This window comes from Ambystoma mexicanum, chromosome 10, assembly GCF_040938575.1.
Source record: "Ambystoma mexicanum isolate Mex_15411 chromosome 10, UKY_AmexF1_1, whole genome shotgun sequence".
Lineage (NCBI taxonomy): Eukaryota > Metazoa > Chordata > Amphibia > Caudata > Ambystomatidae > Ambystoma > Ambystoma mexicanum.
In genome coordinates, this window is record NC_090932.1 from 293,575,221 (window position 1) to 293,589,862 (window position 14,642).

At 45.0% G+C, this 14,642-nt stretch overlaps 1 protein-coding gene across 1 annotated transcript; it reads left to right on the top strand.

Annotated features, from left to right (window-relative positions):
• Window positions 1-11,252: 11,252 nt before the first annotated feature.
• APOBEC4 (apolipoprotein B mRNA editing enzyme catalytic polypeptide like 4) lies at window positions 11,253-12,784 on the top strand. The gene has a single exon (XM_069620350.1). The coding sequence runs from the start codon at window positions 11,340-11,342 to the stop codon at window positions 12,321-12,323; it is 984 nt and encodes a 327-aa protein (XP_069476451.1). The 5' UTR covers window positions 11,253-11,339; the 3' UTR covers window positions 12,324-12,784.
• Window positions 12,785-14,642: the final 1,858 nt, after the last annotated feature.

The following is a 14,642-nucleotide window of genomic DNA, read 5'->3' on the forward strand; positions in this document are numbered from 1 at the left end:
CAAGAATTCAACTTCAGTCACGTTGAAAACACATTTTTCCAACTTAGCGAAAAGTTTGTGTTGACGCAATCTTTCGAGGACCATTTTCACGTGTTTCCGATGTTCAGATTCCAATGAAGAATAAACGAGGATGTCGTCAATGTAAACAACAACACATACATCTATGAGCTCTCTGAGGACATCGTTCATAAAATATTGAAAGGCGGCCGGGGCATTGCAAAGTCCGAAGGGCATGACCTGATATTCAAATAGCCCATACTTGGTGCGGAAGGCCGTCTTCCATTCATCGCCCTCTTTTACTCGTACCAAGTGGTAAGCTCCTCTAAGATCCAGCTTTGTATATATGCATGCTTTTCTGACTTGGTCCAGGAGTTCAGGGATCAAAGGTAACGGATATCTATTCTTAACGGTGATCTGGTTCAGGGAGCGATAATCGATACAAGTTCTAAGGTCTCCTTCCTTTTTTGGAACGAAGAACAAAGCTGAAGAAGCAGGGGACTTGGAAGGACGAATAAACCCATTTGCCAGGTATTGATCCAGGTATTGTCGAAGGTGAAGGTTCTCAGGCTCGGTGAGGGCATAAATTCTACTACAAGGAGGAGTAGATCCAGGTATCAGGTCTATCTGGCAGTCATAAGACCTATGAGGAGGTAGAGAGTTAGCCTGATCCTTCCGGAAAACATCTTGGTATTCTAGGTATTCGGGAGGTAACTGGGGAGTCTCTGAAGAAATTGCGGCCAGTGCAACACCAGGTGGAGGGTGACAAGTAGAAACACATTCTGGAAACTGGACTGTTCTTGCTCGCCAATCGATCAGAGGATTGTGTTTCTCTAACCAAGGTATTCCTAGAATAATCTGAAACTGAGGGGCCTTGATCACATCGAACACGATCTTCTCATGGTGTCCATCTTGACTTACTAGCGTCACCTCTTGAGTGGTATGCGTTACTGGCCCGGAGGCTATCTCCGTACCATCCACCGTAGTAATGACGTCCTTTACAGCCTTGGGACAAAGAGTTAGATTCATCCTCAAAACCATTTCATGATCCACATAATTGCCGATGGCACCTCTGTCGACGTAAGCTTCAATTGCATGTAATCGATCCGGATTATCAGGGCTAATGAGGACCATAGGTATCACGAAATGCGAGGTCACGGAACTGGTTTTCACGCTCGGCAAGAGGACCTCTATTCTTGTCGGGCGAGGTCGTTTCCCTGCTCAGAGTTTGTAACTTTGGTAACTGCAGCTCCTACTGCCTTCTTGGCAGGTTTCACCGGACAGTCTCGAAGAAAGTGCCCTGAGTTTCCGCAATATAGGCATAATTGCAACTGTTTCCTCCTTTCCCGCTCCCTTTGTGTTAGAGGACCTTTCAGACCCCCTATTTGCATGGGTTCCCCGGAGTCTACTCCTTTGGAAGGAGTTGGCGGTTTGGAAAATACTCGAGCATCAAACTTGGAACGATTGGCCTTCCTGTTCTGCAGCCTGTGATCTATTTGAACGACCAAGTCTATATAATCCGAACAGTCTTCTGGGGGATTCACTACTTGGGCTAAAACGTCTTTGAGCTCTCCACGTAGACCTCTATAAAACAGCGTAATCCTTTTGTCCTCAGGCCATTGAGTTTCCACTATTAGCCTATTGAAAGATGCAATATAAGCCAAAAGGTCTTGATTACCCTGTCGCAATGAAAGAAGCTCATTGTCCAAGGCCTGCCCCTGTGAATGTCTTGCGAACAGTTTTTCCATACTAAGCTGAAAGGCTTGAAAATCATGGAGAACCGGATCATCTTGATTAACTAGAGGGATCGACCAGTCTGCCGCATTGCCACTAAGGTACGAAAGTACAAAAGCTACTTTTGCTTGATCAGTTGGAAAGGCTGCTGGCCGGCATAAGAAGTGCAACCGGCACTGATTGATAAATACTGCAAACCTCTTTGGGTCACCAGAAAATCGTTCGGGCGGAGCCAGAGGTACATTCCCAGGTAGGTTGATCTGCACTGGATTCATAGAGGATGTTGAAGGAAGATTTTCCCCTGATGCGGGTAACGGGGTCTGTCCGGCTTGTGACTGTAGCACTTGTCTAGCAAGATTGTCTGTTCTCTCCTTGGAAATAATTAGTTCCCTCCTTAGAGCATTTGTTTCCTGACGAGCTGCATGCACTTCTGCCCTTAGTTCCCCAAGTAACCGGGCTAGGGGGTCAGTATCCGAGGTTTTCATAGCGCCTGGGCGAGAGTTTTGCGGTAGGCTTTGCGTTCTGTAACGCTCACCTGATTCTCGCAGAGGCACCGGTCTTGACTGGGCGACTACCGTATCTTCAAAGGTGATGTGTAGCACCCGGTTGGCTCTTTGGGCTGGACCTCTGTGCACTGTATGACTGACGTGTAGAGTAAGATGTCTGCAGATAGAAAATATGGGGTCAATGAACTGGGGTTATTGGGGTGTCCCTATCTCTTTCCTCTTCTCCTCTCCTGTAGACCCCCAAAGGTTAACGCTCTCACCTTAGGTAAGTGAATGCCGAGCTCTCCATCTGCCTCGGGGCAGGGTGCTGTAACCAGTTTCTTCACTGGATAGGTAGCGCAGGCCTCTTGACTTCAGAGGACTGCTGTCCGTCGTTTACTGCACGAACGGTAAGTTTCGAGTCATTCAAATGTCTTTAAAGTCTTTAGTAATGATGTCTCTTGTTTTGCAGGGTTACGGCGATGGCGGATGACGGGCTGAAGTGAGTTGAAGATGGAGCCCGTGTGATGAATAGAAGCGCCTGGAAGCACGTAAGTAAGCGCTTGTTGCCTGCTTCACTATGCGCTCTAACTGTCTTTTTATTTTGCAGGTACGAGTTCGGAGCGGCTGCAGGGTGCCGGAATACCCACTGGATTAGATGTGGAAAGGAGTCATGGCACGTGAGTATTAAAGTTCCCCAATGTCTTTAAACGCACCTTGTTTTGTCTTTCAGATGCGGGATGCAGCGCCGAAGAGTAGGTAAGCCTTTGCCTTTCAGATGCCGGAATGCTAACCTGTTCTTTCTTGTCTTTATAGGTGTTGCTGAAGACTGGATTCAGGATGGTAAGCCTTTGCCTTTCAGATGCCGGAATGCTAACCTGTTCTTTCTTGTCTTTATAGGTGTTGCTGAAGACTGGATTCAGGATGGTAAGCCTTTTTCCTTAGGCCCAGGACCGGATGCAGAAGACACGATGAGCGTTCTGCTGCAGAGGTTGCAGAATAACGCAAAGCAAGATTCATCCACCGGGTGTGGTTTAAATAGCCTCCTGTAGTGCTAAGGTGTCTCCTTCCACAGCCACGCCTAAGTAAGAAAAGAGTTCCTGGTAAGAAAAGAGTTCCTGCCTTCCAGAAGAGTTCCAGTGTTCTGAATCTAGGGAGTGGCTCCAGCCCCACCCAACAGGAAAAGTAGTTCCAAACAGAAGAGGATCAGAGGCTCAACTGGCAGGCAAGTAAGCAGCATGGTCTGCTGAAGGTAAGTCCACCCAAGCATTATGAGCCCGGCGCTTCCAGCGCTGGGACTGGGCATATTTATGAGCCTGGTGCCACTGGCGCCAGGACTGGGTCCAAAAGGTCCCAATTGGGACTGGTTGGCACTCGGAACCTGGGTTATGGATCTGCTTCCAAGGGAGTTGGGAAAACCCTGACCTTTTGGAAGCAGAGATCATGACAACTTGTCATGAGTCAAAAATAGCCAGCCAAATCCAAAGCCACGAGACCCCAATTTGTAACGGTTTATTGAGAGGCCACCCTCAACACAGGGAGTTCCTTACCTCCCCAAGCTAAGTGTTACACAATGTTATTTATTTCTTTGAATTTTTCATTTATAAAGCACTCTAAACCCAGAGGCATCAAGGTGCTGTTACAACCAGTTACACATAAACTTCAAAGGGGAGGCGCAGGTTCCACGCTGTCATGATTTACCGGCCTTGTTCCATATGGCTAGCGTTTCCTGGTCACAGAATGAAACGGCTTCCGCATCCTGTCACATATATGCCGTCCAGTAATTACCAGACCTTGTGCATCAACGCCTGGTATTGCAGTTGCCCTACCTTGTTCAGCACTCCTTGTTCCTGGTTTATTCTTACCGGTTTCCTTGCCTCCCATGCCTTCTTGTCTTGTGTCCTTCTTCTTGTTTCTGGTTTGCCCATCTTGTTCCTTGTTCCTGCCTCCGTGCCCTGGCTTGCCTTCATTGTGCCTTCCTTGTGACTTCCTTCCTACTCCTTACCTTTCTTGATCCTGCCTTATTGCTGGACCCTTGTCTCTCTCAATGAAGATTGATCTTGCTCCGTTCCGGTTGTGGATCCATTCATCCAACTCCTTCTGGAGAAGGAGCTGCCACAGACCCCAGGTTTTTTCCTTCCCTTTGGGAAAGTTTTTTTTCCCTGCTCCTTGGCTTTCTAATCCAAACTCCACCCCTGCTGAGATCTAAGTTTATTGGGCATGGTCATGCCCTTTCCTTCAAGACACCCAGACCCGACAAATGCTTCACAAAGGATCGTCAACAGTGTAGACTTCTCGTAAGAAGAGTCAGGTGAGCCAGTCCATTGACGATACTGACACACTCTTCAAGATTAAGCAAAGAACCAGGTTTTCATTGTTCTCCTGAACACCCAGTATGATTGTTCTGCTCTCAAATCTGGTGGAAGTGTGTTCCATTGTCTAGCCACAAAGGTAGGAAAGCTTGCACCACCCGCTTTAGACAGATTTAATTAATGTTAGCCCTTTTATTCAACCCTATCTCATCCTCATATAATGCCCATGGATCCCTTTGCCTGAGCTAGAAATGAGCCAAGAACCAGGCCGGTGTACAGGAAATATATATATATTTAATTTAATTTGAAATATAGGTAATAGAAATCACACCAAACTACACAAACCACCTTCTTTGTGCTCACAATTAACTTCTTGTTGCACAAATAAATCACGCCAATGGGTTGGGAAAAGAGCACAAATCACAATTCTTTACTTTCTACAAATTTCACTTCAAGAACTAATTAAACTGATCAATAAACCAAAACAATTATGTATGCAATGCAGTGCAATTTCGATGTTCCTGTGTGCTTAATAGGCTAGCAGCTTTGTGTACAGATCTGGACCAATGCATATGGCAATTATGAATTCACTGACACTTTCTCTTTAAAATAAGCACATGGTGATTTAGCAGTTTGTTTTTCAAACACTCCCCCTACTTTTGGTCTGTGTTGGTGAAATCAGACAGAACAATTGGGATGATTTAAGAATTTGCGATTTCAGACTCACTCCACTTAAAGGCCTGTGTTGGGGAAGCTTGCAGTTTATGGATTTTCATAGTTGAGGGACAAGGAATCTAAAGAAGTCGGGGTCAACAGGACAAATAGGATCACCCAATTAAATTACAGTCTATAGTTTTCAGCGCACACCAGGAATGAGCTTTGTTAATTTCAAATGTTAACAAAAATCACCCGTGGTGTTCTGCCAAGGGGAATTCATTAATTTAATATGTTTTAGTTAAATAGGCTAAGGAACTACACAGTTTTGCCACTCCTCCCCCCACTATAAAGGGAAAGGATTTAAGGCCAGCAGATTCCCCCATCTTTTGATTGCAAAGAGTTAAATTGTACTTACATAGAAAACCTATGTTTAAAGTTCAGGAAAGGCAGCTGCATGTCAGGACCCTGTGGAAGGACAGGGCAGGGGTCTGGTCACTCCACTCTCAAGGATGGTCTGCAGCCCTTCACCATAGATACCAGTTAGCTTTTTAGGCCTACCTAGCAATAGACAGCTCCACCCAGATGCACTCTCCTTTGGTGATTCCTTGCCGCTGTCAGATGGTAAGTTTCAGCATCACTCTCCCTTCCTCATAGTGCATCCACTTTATATAGCAGCGATGACACCATCAAGTTTACAATCATGGGGAGTACCTAGCCTTTTTCTTCAACAATATAGACACTGAAATTTGGAAGCATGTCTAGTTTGTCTGTGCCAAATATCGTTAAATACAATACTATTGAGGCCGTATTTACAGTACATTAAACAAGCCAGTGAGCCAACAGGTGGCGCTGGTTGGCCACGTCGCAAAGATTGTCTCTGCAGAATAAACCTCTGAAACAGGCAGACAATTTCCCAAGCATGTCAGATTACTGGTGTTACCTGGCGTTGTTCGTGCTCATGAGTACAAAGCTGCAACCAATATCAGGATTCTTAGGAATCTGGGCACGACTCACCTGATTTCAAAGACTAAGGAGGTCTGATCGGATTACAAAGGATCCGCGTGTTTGGCGATTTTGGCAAAGAGCCCGCCTTGATATGGGGACCCTTGTCAAGATGCCCTCTCGAACCGCGCGCTCACCGTCCAGGGATCGGATCGTGCAGTACTGTCGAGGTGTCGCGTCTCATACAAAAGGGGCCCCCTTTTTCACTCGCCGATCCCGGTCCAATAGCCGCGTCTTCTTTTCAGCGAGATTACATCAATCTTGAGTGTCCCTATTCGGGTGCCATCTGAAAGACCAAAGAAATATCGAGGCTTAGTACCACAAAATGAAATACGCCAATCACGGGTCGAAAGATACAAGTATCTTTATTTCTGTACAGATTCAAAGAAAAACAGATCGCTATAGGGCTCCCAACACCTCGCAGTGTGCACCAGCAGACACAGTGAGGAGTGAGAGTGCTGGACATCTTAATGCAGGTTCTTTTATACATTTTTCCAATCATTGTCCAGCCCCTCTCCAAACTAATAATTTACATGCTAGGGTTCGTACCCAGTTCATATGACAAATTTGACAATATTGTTCAACATATTTATCAAGTTTGCTTGTCCATGAAGATACAATGGCAGTGTTGGGTCTCCGGCTCATAGTAAGCCTCATTTAAAAAAAGAACACAATATATTACAACCAAAGCACCCGGTTTGAGTTTGCTCTACATTGTTCCCGTGTTTAGATGAGGATGAGGCTTGTGAGCGCAGACAGCACTTGGATTGCAGTTCATACGAGTCACAAGGTTTCTTTGCACAGAACAAACAGTCTGCTCTCGGTCAGCCTAAATGTTAAAGTAACTCAAAGGTCGTTCGGCTAGGCTGTAGTTGAAAACACAGTCCACCATTTTAGGACACAAAGCAAGAGTTAAAATCAAAAAGGTGGATAGTTCTAAAAATGGCAGCAAAGTTGATCAGAAAACGGAGCATTTCAAACGCGGTTTTCTGTGCAACGCAAATGGGCTTAGGCCAATATTCATAACAAGACGGTATTATACCAATACAGTTTAACAAGTTGGCAGTCATGCTGCAAACAGCAGGAGCTCTCCTTTGCGTCACCCCAATGGTCTGTTTATCTAGCTCATATCTACTACTTTCCCTTGCCCTTCGGCAGGTGTAGTTTTGGTGACAGCAATTGTCCATCCTGTTGGTTGGCCCCACCTATCCAAGTATCCTTTAGGGTTGGTGGTGTGTAGGGCTGGGTGGGCGGTGTGTGCCCACCCCCACTTTTATAATGGAGGGGTAGGTTAGGGTTTTTGGTTTCCTACAGGGGTATTCACAGGGTTTTGTTGTGGACCTTTCTTCATAGATGATTGCTCCTGAATCTGGACTGAAGCGCCAAGTTTTGAGTAGTTTTCTGAACTCCAAATGACCCCTTGTGTTGCGTATGTTTTTTGGTAGGTTATTTCAGGTCGAGGTTGCTAGGTGAGAGAAAGATGATCCTCCCGAGTTTTCTTTTGTTGTAAGGTTTTAATACTAGGCTATTGTCGTTGCTTGATCTGAGTGATCTTGTTGGGTGGTAGATGGTTATTTTTTTCTTTAGGGATTCTGCTCTCTGGCCATGGACTGCTCTGTGCGTTATGCACATCATTTGAACTTTATTCTCGCTTTCATTGGCAGCCAGGGTAGCATTTCCAACGCTAGGGTAATGTGTTCTCTTTGTGGTAGTCTGAGTAGGAGTCTTGCAACAGCGTTCTGGATGCGCTGAAGTTTTTTTAACAGTTGTTCTGGCATTCCTAGGTGTAGTCTGTTGGCATAGTCTACTATGGACATGATGAGTGTGATGATGGTGATTGTTTTTTGTGGGTGAAAAAGAGGAAAGGTAGGATATTTTTTTACTGTGTGTAGTAGGGAGAAACATTTCTTGATGATGGAGTTTACTTGTGCTTCAAGTGTTAGTTTGTTGTCCACCAAGACTCCCAGGTTTTTTACTAGTGATGATGAAGTCGGTGCTGTAACCAATTTCGTTGGCCATGGAATGTAGTGGTTGTTTTCCTTGCCTTTAGCTATCATCATTATTTCAGTTTTGCCCGGGGTGACTTTGAGGCTGTTTGTTTTCATCCAGCTGTAGAGCTCTTGTATGCAGTTTTTTTTGCAGTTTTTCTTCTTCCTGTATGTCTTTTATTTTGTAGATGATCTGAGTGTCATGTGCATAGTTGTAGCATGCAAGGCTGTGTCTTTTGATGAGTTTGATTAGTGGCATTAGGTATATATTGAAGAGCAGTGGGGAGAAGGATGATCCTTGTGGTAGTCCGCAGTTGGATTCCCTTGTGGAAGATTTGAAAGGTTTTATCCAGACGGTTTCGGTCCTGTTTGTTAGGACGGATTTAATGCATAGTAGGGCAATTCACATTTGTAATCCCCATTTGTTCTCATTTTGAATTTTTGGCCAAAACTTTGTGATTTACTAGCAACTGCCATAATATATATATTTTCAGCTTCAGCTACTCAGGGGGAATTTAATAAAACAACAGCCGGGTCCGTACCATGTTGCAGCCGTTTGGCAATTTTCTGCAATTGTTACAAAAATCATAATCGTTAGGAACATTTAATTTAGTCCCCACATTCCTAATTTTACCCTCCACCAGCACGCCATCTCTCACATTTAGGACATGTTAATCAAACAGAAACCCATTTTTGATAGCCATTACAATTCGCTAAATCGCAGGTGGAGGAATTTTGTATCACCAAAATCACCTCGAAATTACATAACAATTGACACATCAATCAAAGTCTCACTTATGGTTGCTGAGAAAAAGGCTGAAGATATAATAGTCCTTTTAAATTAATAGTACATCTTTGGGATATGCAAATTGGAGTTCTCCTGTCTCCAGCGCCATTTGTCTTTTTGTACCAGCATTTTTGTTAGTCTCTTTGTTTTTTGAGGTGTAGGGCGCAGATCGGAAATGGGGGATTCATTTGCTACAGAGCGATCCCCCACTGCAGGGATCTGGCATCCTGTTTTATTATCTGAAGGGGACCATCTTTTGATCTGAAAAGCTTTTATTTTCCTATATTTTTTTCTTTCCAGAGTTCAGCCTTGATTATAGCCCCTGTGCTCACGCCTCCCCTCCTGCATTCCAGACATACACCAGCCAGAGCATTTGGCCTGGTCAGAACTACCCTTAGAGACAGCAAGTCTGGCGGACACTTGGTTTACGACATCCTTAGCAGGACACACTTTATTGCAGTTGCAAATAGCTAGGAGGATGAAAAGCAAGGGTTGCAGTCGGGGAGTTCTTTGTGACATTTGCCCACCAGCAAGCCAAAAGGGTCTGCCTTGGGCCTAAATGAAATCTTGGTGTGACCCATAGAAGAAAGTTTCTCTTTTTCCTTGTTGCCGGTATTTTGCATGTGAAGCAAAATACACATTACATCTTGTTTACACACACAATGTGTTTTCCCTGACATCTTTATGTTGGCAGGGGAACATTTTTCTCATGTCTTGCTTTAACTTGCAAACACACATGTAAAGACGTTTTGGTGTCAGTGTTTAAAAATCCTGTTTTTCATGTGAAAGGGACCTTTGAATTTCTTCTGCTTTTGTGAATTAAAATGCAGCTTTGTCTTTGTTAATGACAGGCAGGCCTTTTTCACATGGCCCTTCAATTCTGTTGGTTTTGGGCCTTTGATTACACCCCACAAGAGGACCCTCACAGATTCATTGTTTGTTTGTTTCTCACCCACAGAATCTGCTCCTTTGCCATGGATGGAGGATGAAAGCAATGTGGGGACAACCCATGTCATCCATGACATTGGGCATACTTGCCACAGTGCACAAACAGACTCTGGCAGCATTCAGATTTGTGGAGGTGAAGGAGGTCTGCCAATAGGGATTGGGCAGGAGGGAATCCGAAAGAAAGCTCAGGGTGACTGAGAGGGTGGGCTGAGGCATGCCATGAAACATTGCCACCATGTTTGAGAAGGTGCCGGGGGCACACAAATGCAGCAGAGACACCACCATGAGGTGAGAGGATATGGCACTACAAATAGATATTGTGATATGAATCTCACCCTCCAAGAATGGGAGGATTAAGGTGAAGGTGGGTCTGTTCAATCGGTGAAGGGGAGGTATTTGCTTACTGCTGATCATCACCCCCTGGAGAGTGGGCCTTTTTCTCCTCCTCCTTCTGCTTTAGCCTAAGAGGCTCCCTGTTGCCTCCCCACAATCAAGATGGAAACCCACGGGGAACAGCCTTAGGTCACTGGAAACAGCGGGCGGTACACAGTGTATTCTTGCCCGCTGTTCCAGCCACCTGATTGGCACTTCCTCGGGTGTGAATATTGAACATGAGTACAATCACCTTAGATATCTCAGCTCTTAAATTGTTTCTCTCCCCTCTCTCTTTCTGCCGCAGTTTCTTCTTTACCTATTTTCGCCCCATTTAAACATTCCTTATTCTGCAGCCACAGCACTCTTTGCTAATTTCATCTTTGTATTTTTGTCCACACGGACTTAGGCTTCCGGCTCAGAGTGCAAATAAATGTGCCAAGGAATTCACTGACCTAGTTAAGCAGGACACCTATTGGTCCTTCCTGAGATCAATGAATACACAAGACGCCAATTTGACATTGTCTGATATTTGTACTCCAGAAGCGAGAGTTTGGAGGTTATTAATGCATAGAGTAAGGTTTTGAAGAACTGTTTGTAAGCTAAACACTTATGGGCTGATTCACAGAGTGTTTTACTATGGCATTGGACCATTATAAAACGCTTTTGTGAATCTGGCCCTAAGCTTAAGTTATTACGTTATAATTCTTGTTGAGATGACACTGGGGTGGCTACGTGCTTACCTTGCTTTTGGCCGTGCTTACCTTGCTTTTGGCCGGGTTGCGAGTAGTGGTTTCAGGAAAAGAAGCAATATATTTGTACTTTTTCTTTCCTTAAAAATTAAAATAAACTATAAATCACAACTCTCCCATACATCCACAAACAAGCCTAAAAAAGAACCAAAAGAATAATAGCTTTAGTGCAGTATTGATATTATTGCGCTTCATATTTTGATCATGCCATTTAACTTACATATTTCTTTTTTTCCAGAGTATTCAAGATATATCAAGTATGGATTCAAAGGGCAGAGTACAGTGAGTTTTCACGCCATATTTAAATGGAGAGTTTATACCAAGAATATTTTGCACAAAGAGGTGCGGCATACCCTTACTATTGGCAATGTAGCACCGCGCGGTGTGGACAATGCACCTCCCACGTCCACACTAACGAAGATGCACGTATTCCTTATGTGGACTTCCATAGGTGGTTCGGCTTTCCCTACGGTCCAACAGCGGACCATCAGAAGCATGTGACATTTTTTGAACTGAAAACTGTTTCTGGGTCCTTAATTCAAAAGGGATATGCTACAAGCTGTCCTCTATCAAACCTCCATCCGGAATCTGCGTTGTTTGAGCTTAATGGATACCTGGATTCAGTGATGCCTTACTATGAAAATATTGGTTATCTCACAATCTATGCCAATTATAGTCCTTGTAATGAGTTTGACCATTACTGCATAACCAAAATGTACGATTTTATACTCAGGCATCCATACTTGAGACTGGATATCTACTTTTCCCAGCTGTATCACACCGATGATGACTTCTCAGCAGCCGTATGGAACCGTGAGGCATTGCGGAGCTTGGCCAGCCTGTGGACCCAAGTGACCATAAACCCCCTGAGTGGTAGAGTGTGGCATGTCCTCCTGAGAAGGTTTGTGAAAGGACTCTCAGAGTCAACGCTGTCTCAACCAGTCTTGCCAGCAAGAGCATCGGCTGACAAATTCAACGCCCAGCAGATACAACTCATAACTGGCATCACACCGTACTTTGACGAGACCTCGGCTTTTGTGAAAAGTTGCCACCACAAGCATCGGGACAGTGAACCAAAGCCCCCAGCGTTCCATCAGAGCCTTTTCCAGCCTTCTTTTCAAAATATGAGTGGCACAATGCCACCACTGTTTGTGCCAGGTTCTGTACTTCCTCCCTTCCCCATGGCATTGCCTCTTGGCTCGCAACAACATCCATACGCAACCTCGAAACCAAAGTACATTGTAAGGCATGAAAGAATGCCGCTGACCACAAGAGAGCAACACGATTGACTCTGATGATTTGTTCGAGCTTTTTATGCTTTGCAAATTTCAAATGAGGAAAACTTCGAAATTTCGAAATGTTCGAAATGGGAAATTAGAAAATTTCGAAATGGGGAATTCTATCAAAAAGCTTACAAATTATACTGAACTATCTGTCCAAATATTACGAGATGCATAGCTTTACATTAGCTTGCAAAGTAAGTGATGCACTCATATGCTTTTCAGTTTCTCTTAAAGCTATACCAAACAATGCCATTGATATTGCAAGTAAATAAAGTGGGAGAGAACATCTACTGAAATGGGAAACCGAAAATAAAACACAGGGCCTCATAACGAGGTGGGCGGAATGGGTTTAACGGCGCCAGTAATGGTGCCGGTAAACCCTTTCTGCCCTATTACGAGGTTCCCTTGCGGGACCCGCTCTGAACATCTGATCAGACCAGACGCCCTTTGCGGTTCCCGCAAGGGGACCAGGGAGCTAATAACGGGTGCGTTAATAACGGGCCCGTTATTAGCTCCCTCCCCATTCCCATTTGAGCCCTATGTGGGATCAAATGGGAATGGGGATGGGTTTTTTGAATGAGGAATTACCGGGTCCTCCAAGGTTGGAATGACCCGGTAATTCCTCATTCAAGGAACCCGGACCCGAGTTTGGAGGCAGCCTTATTGAGGGCATGGCTACCTCCAAACTCGTAGTGAGGCCCACAGTTTTTAATACTATATTTAAGCATTGGGTTTGCCATTGCAGCAATACTGCAGTGGGCTGTAACTAACATGACATCGCTCACAGAGTTGAGAGAGAGTAGCCATTGGCTGATCCCCGAGGTATAAGAACCAGTAGAGACCAGGGATTCTCAGCTGGCCGAGCTCCCTCAGCAGTCTGAGGGATGTAATGTTGGTGTCACAATGTTCACCCTTCTGTGCGGGTGTGCAGGCCGGTCAGTCTGTGCAACGTGACCTGTCGTAGTAGGAACCCGGCAACAGCCCAGCCCCAGTCTTCACCTGTGCTGCCCCTGACAGACGCAGCCCGGGGGCATCAATCATCATTGGCCACACCCCTGCCACTCCTCACCTTTACTGTGGAGCGCACCTGAAAGATGCGATCTGAGGCCATCTATATGTCCCAACACATGCTCCGCTCCTCGACTGGGCCTTAACTGGCAGTTGGTGCCTGGCACTTTAAATGCAGCAAACCCTCAACGCCTCTTCTTTGCTGGTGTACGTAGCTGGCTTGACGTGCTCCCTTACCCCCAGCCAATTCCCTGCAATCCTAGGCAGATTCATTTGTTTCCAGGCCTGTGCAGCCCCATGGATTATTAATGCTCAAATCGGAATAAACAAGCTTTATAGAGCCCACCTTTGGGCTGTAATGGGGGTTATTAGCCCATAAACCTAGTCAAATGCCCTTGCTGCATTTGGCACTTAATTTTCAGAGCCCGTAATGTTTGCTAAGGCGCTCGGCTACGTTTATAAAGCTTAATTAAAACCTTTGGAATGCTCCAACAGTGTTCTCCTTGGACTACCTGCAGGCTATGCAGCCAGTATAGCCCTCGGATTGGTTTGTAGAACCAACAGGATGTTCTCAATAGTGTACCCAGAGCTTCTGGCAGTGTGATTGTACTGCAGCCCGTTCCCTGCAACCAGGCAGGCGGATTTATGTAATAACAACTTCTAAATGCTTGAATACACTATATACACCATGGTAACTCAGTATGTGGCACTCCAGATGTTTTGGACTACAACTCCCATAATCCTTCACCTTTGATGTGGGACGAAATCTAAAACATCTGGAAGGCCACAAAATGAGTAACCATGCTTTATACTAATAAGAGCGAAATGGTTATGATAGCATTAGAGGCCCCACCCTCAGAACCTACCAGGAATTATGGGTCTAAAAAACTCATTAAATGCCCTCTATGCACCCACGTCTTTAAATCGATCTTCAATGCACATAACAGCCAGTATGGCCCTCGAATCGGGACTATAATGCTAATAATATTGGAATGTTGATGGGCCATTGTGACAAAAGGGTTTGGAGTGGGTCTTAACCACTTTTACAAAGCTTGGTATTTCTCTTTGAAAAGTCCATCTTGTTGCTCAGTGCAGAGTGTGGCAGGCAATCATTGAGCTCGGAATGTAGGCCTTCTTTGTGAGTACACAATGCCTGCATTCTGAGCTCACAGATGCATGCCACTTCCCACTCCTGATAGCTTTTCTGCCTTCTCTTGCTCCCCGCGATACTGTTTTTTTTAGCTGTGCTCGCCATTACCCGCAAAGCAGTGGCCATAATGTGGCAGTAAGTTTCTTTCATTTACTGAATGCAGATAG